Source organism: Daldinia caldariorum (assembly GCF_022478825.1).
Source record: "Daldinia caldariorum strain CBS 122874 unplaced genomic scaffold F4812scaffold_1, whole genome shotgun sequence".
Lineage (NCBI taxonomy): Eukaryota > Fungi > Ascomycota > Sordariomycetes > Xylariales > Hypoxylaceae > Daldinia > Daldinia caldariorum.
In genome coordinates, this window is record NW_025953037.1 from 1,463,807 (window position 1) to 1,467,283 (window position 3,477).

At 47.1% G+C, this 3,477-nt stretch overlaps 2 protein-coding genes across 2 annotated transcripts; both read left to right on the forward strand.

Moving 5' to 3' along the window:
• Positions 1 to 1,649: 1,649 nt before the first annotated feature.
• F4812DRAFT_15913 (uncharacterized protein) lies at positions 1,650 to 2,196 on the forward strand. The gene has a single exon (XM_047929790.1). The coding sequence runs from the start codon at positions 1,740 to 1,742 to the stop codon at positions 2,079 to 2,081; it is 342 nt and encodes a 113-aa protein (XP_047794839.1). The 5' UTR covers positions 1,650 to 1,739; the 3' UTR covers positions 2,082 to 2,196.
• Positions 2,197 to 2,311: 115 nt separating this feature from the next.
• Positions 2,312 to 3,241, forward strand: F4812DRAFT_454337 (uncharacterized protein; the record flags this gene model as incomplete). Its single annotated transcript, XM_047936630.1, has 1 exon — positions 2,312 to 3,241. The coding sequence occupies one exon, from the start codon at positions 2,312 to 2,314 to the stop codon at positions 3,239 to 3,241; it is 930 nt and encodes a 309-aa protein (XP_047794840.1).
• Positions 3,242 to 3,477: the final 236 nt, after the last annotated feature.

A 3,477-nucleotide genomic window follows, 5' to 3' on the forward strand; every position in this document is an offset into this window, starting at 1 on the left:
TTGATGTAAAACGGTTCCGAATTCCAGACACGGGGCTGGACCGGCGAAGACCTATCGGCTGGACGCCACGGGCGCTGGGGCGTCATATTTGACATGGACTGGTTCCGACCAAACCAATTCAATCCAATATTTTTTCCCACAAAGATGAGGCGCGCGGCCCCGCATTCCGAATTGTGTAAGTCCTAAAGAGGGCCCTGGAAAATGAAAAGGGCAGGAGGGTCATTGGAATCTCGACATGGCCGTTAGCCTCTACCTAACTGAGCAGCTCCTAGATCCACAAATAGCGCAGTATCAAGCCTCGAATCAGAGGGATAAATCCCACGTGGATAGAGGTACCTAAGGCAGGATCACCTCAATTAAGAATGTCAAAACGGTTAGAGATCTCATCTGTAGCACATAGATTGCGGCGCAATTGGCAACGGGAGTCCGGGGAAGAAACGATCGCAAGAATTTTGTTTCGAAACAATAACTGGTGTTGCGAATAAAGTCCATCGCAAGCGCTTTAAATGTTCGTCGTCATGAAGGAGATTCAATGGCTGCAAACTGACGTCCATTGAAGCCGATCGTTGGGATTAAGCTTGATTGCAAGACGTTAATAGCCAATGAAAAAAAAGGCTCTGTGCGTTACCTATTCCAATAATCTGACAGGTACGAATTACAGTACCTCTTACAGCATGCAACGTTGTTCGATCGACGCTGATGGTTGGGTAACTTTCAGACTAATGTTCAATGTTTGCATAAAATCAATTGTACTGCACTCAAGTGCTGTAATTCAATCTTGGCACAGCGGCCTCCCGCTTTGCATGTGTGGCTGTGTGGCTGCTGATTTTTCGGAATCAGGGCATGGCATTCATAATCCATTTTAGTTAGACCCTGATGATCATCACTCAAGCCGCTAACAAAAAGGGCGTTACGAGATGTTCATGTGCATCATGTGCATGCCTCCATACCTACATGCCTAATGTACCTAATGTATGCAAGTACAACTATTAGGTAGGACATCTTCCAAGGACAGAATAGTTTTGGTAGACGAACCAGTTTTAGAGTACAATTCAAACAATGATTGCATGTTATTGTTACAATATGTAACTTCGAAAATAGTAAATACCTACCTACATAGGTATTATAGGTGTGAAAACATGCCCTATTTTTAGTTGATTACTTTAAGTGCTTTATTAGATCGGTACTTACCTAGATCATAAAACCTGTTGCATACATCCCTTAGGATGTACGGCAATCCGAAGCCTTCTATATAGGTACATTCAGACTGGAAGTGTCGTTCGAGGTACAGAACCTTTGCAGGCAGATCCTGAAATTCGGCCGACCTAGACTCGTAAGGGGGAGATCTGACTTCTACACATGATGTTTGTTACACGTCTCAATATATAGAACACAAAAAATCTAGAATGACCAACAAAAAAAGGCAGTTCGGATGCAGAGCCTTACAGAAATCAGTAGACGCGCTATGCTAGGTGCCTTAGGCTGTTAGGTAAAGTCAATTAACAGGTAGGTATTCAATAGGTAAAGTATGTATTGTACATCTACCTAGGAGGGTAGTGGTCTAGTGACTGGAACCCGAGTACCATAAGACGACCTCATTCTGTCACAATACCCTGAAAAAAGTGAGCCTGCAGACAACCCAGTTGTACCAGTTGGCTAAGAAACCTAACGGTCCCACCACAATGACCCACCCGCCCCTTTCCTTTGTCAAGCTGTGATTGGGTCTTTGATTAAAAATTATGCGCGAACCCTCACTTTACGCATCTTTGTGCAAAATACGAACTAAATGTAACCGTACTTCCTCTAGTAGCCCGCAACCCTCTTTCCCTTCCGTAGAATCCCAGGCCTCTCCTCTCCGTCAGATTCTTAGAAATCCTTTTATTCTGATCATTCGTTTCTCTCTCTCTCTCGTCACACTATTATATCCTTTCCTATCCGTCATTGCATCTTTTTCCTTAATTTTCTTCCGAGGTATTCCTTTTTTTTGCCTCTACACTTTACGCTCTTTATTCAATCACCTATTATCTGCGCGAGGTCGCAATACTACTCATACGCACAGTACAGTATTTCGCATTGCGTAAATATCCGACGACGACGAAACAACTGGGTCTGACAGGAAAAACCCGCGCTTCAGATTTAAAATTAATCTTCCCGTCATCTCCCACCCACGTTGTCACATAAAACCTTCATCTCAACAGCACCTCCAAACTCAAACTCAAAAGAAGGGGAGGGACGGAGACAACCTTTTAACTTTCCCATCCTTTCTTTTTTTTTCGTCCCATCCTAGCAGTATCATACTCTATTAGTCGCCATGCATTCAACGCGACTTGTCAACCTAATGATGGCGGCACTTTCGGTGACCGCCGTCACTGGAGTAGCATGGCTCGATAATCAGCACGCTGGCGCAGGCCAACTCGCGGTCAGGGCGGACGATGATCTCCCAATCTCAATTGGCCCTAGTCTTGATGCCGACACCACCAGCGACAGTGCTGCTGCCGATCCAACCACATCTAAGAAAAGTGACGATGCAACACCAACAACGTCAAGTCCTCCTGCAGAAACCACATCTGATACCCCTACCACTTCTAATGAACCTAGCCCAACGCCTACAACAAGTGATAAGACCACACCGACGCCTACGACGCCTACGACGACTAACAACACCCCGACAACGGGGCAAGGAACAACGCCTATAACGCCCCAGCCAACCACGACTCGTTCAAATGCCCAATCGTCCTCGGTCCCATCGCCGACATCGTCTAGTGGTGGTAATGGTGGCGGTGACAGCGATGATACCACTGAAGTCCCTCAGCAGACCACGCCGCCACCTGTCACGACTACCTTCTTCACCGTTATCACCACTACTGACGCAGCAGGCCAGACTCACATCTCCTCCTCGTCAAGCGTTATGGTTTCGACGCCTTCCCCTGTACCTGTTACCAACTCCAACGCGGAAACCGGAATGTCTCCGGAAACTAAGAATACGATCATCGGTGTTTGCGTGGGTGTCGGAGGCGCAATCGTCCTCGCAGCTGCGGGCGTATTATTCTGGAGACTCCGTAGCAGGAAGCGCAGCCTGGAGGAGAACGAGGAGCTGGTTAGCTACGGCGACGGATTCGGAGGTCCCGGAACTGCGGAGAAGTCGGAGGCTAGTGGTAGCACCGCCGGCCGCAGCCCCTTCCAGAGCACCCTCGAGAGTTACCACGCGCCGACGCAAACAAATGCGGCTTCCAACTTCTAAATGAAGACGATAGATATACGCTATCCCAGCATCAAAAATCGCCTCCTACTGGTTCCGCGGCATTGTTTTAGCCCCGTCGGCGTTAGGGTTGAATGTATTCATTCGTATGGCATCACACCATCAATTACGTTAGCCGCATTTTTCATAAGCGGTATTTTATAAGGAATAGAAAATAATCCCCCCAAGTATTTTCCATACTACGATGTGTACTAGAAAAAAGGAGGCAAGGGACCGTG

What these genes read in the sequence shown, in the direction of transcription:
- F4812DRAFT_15913 (XM_047929790.1), top strand. Translation starts at nt 1,740, where the DNA reads ATGCGCGAACCCTCACTTTACGCATCTTTGTGCAAAATACGAACTAAA.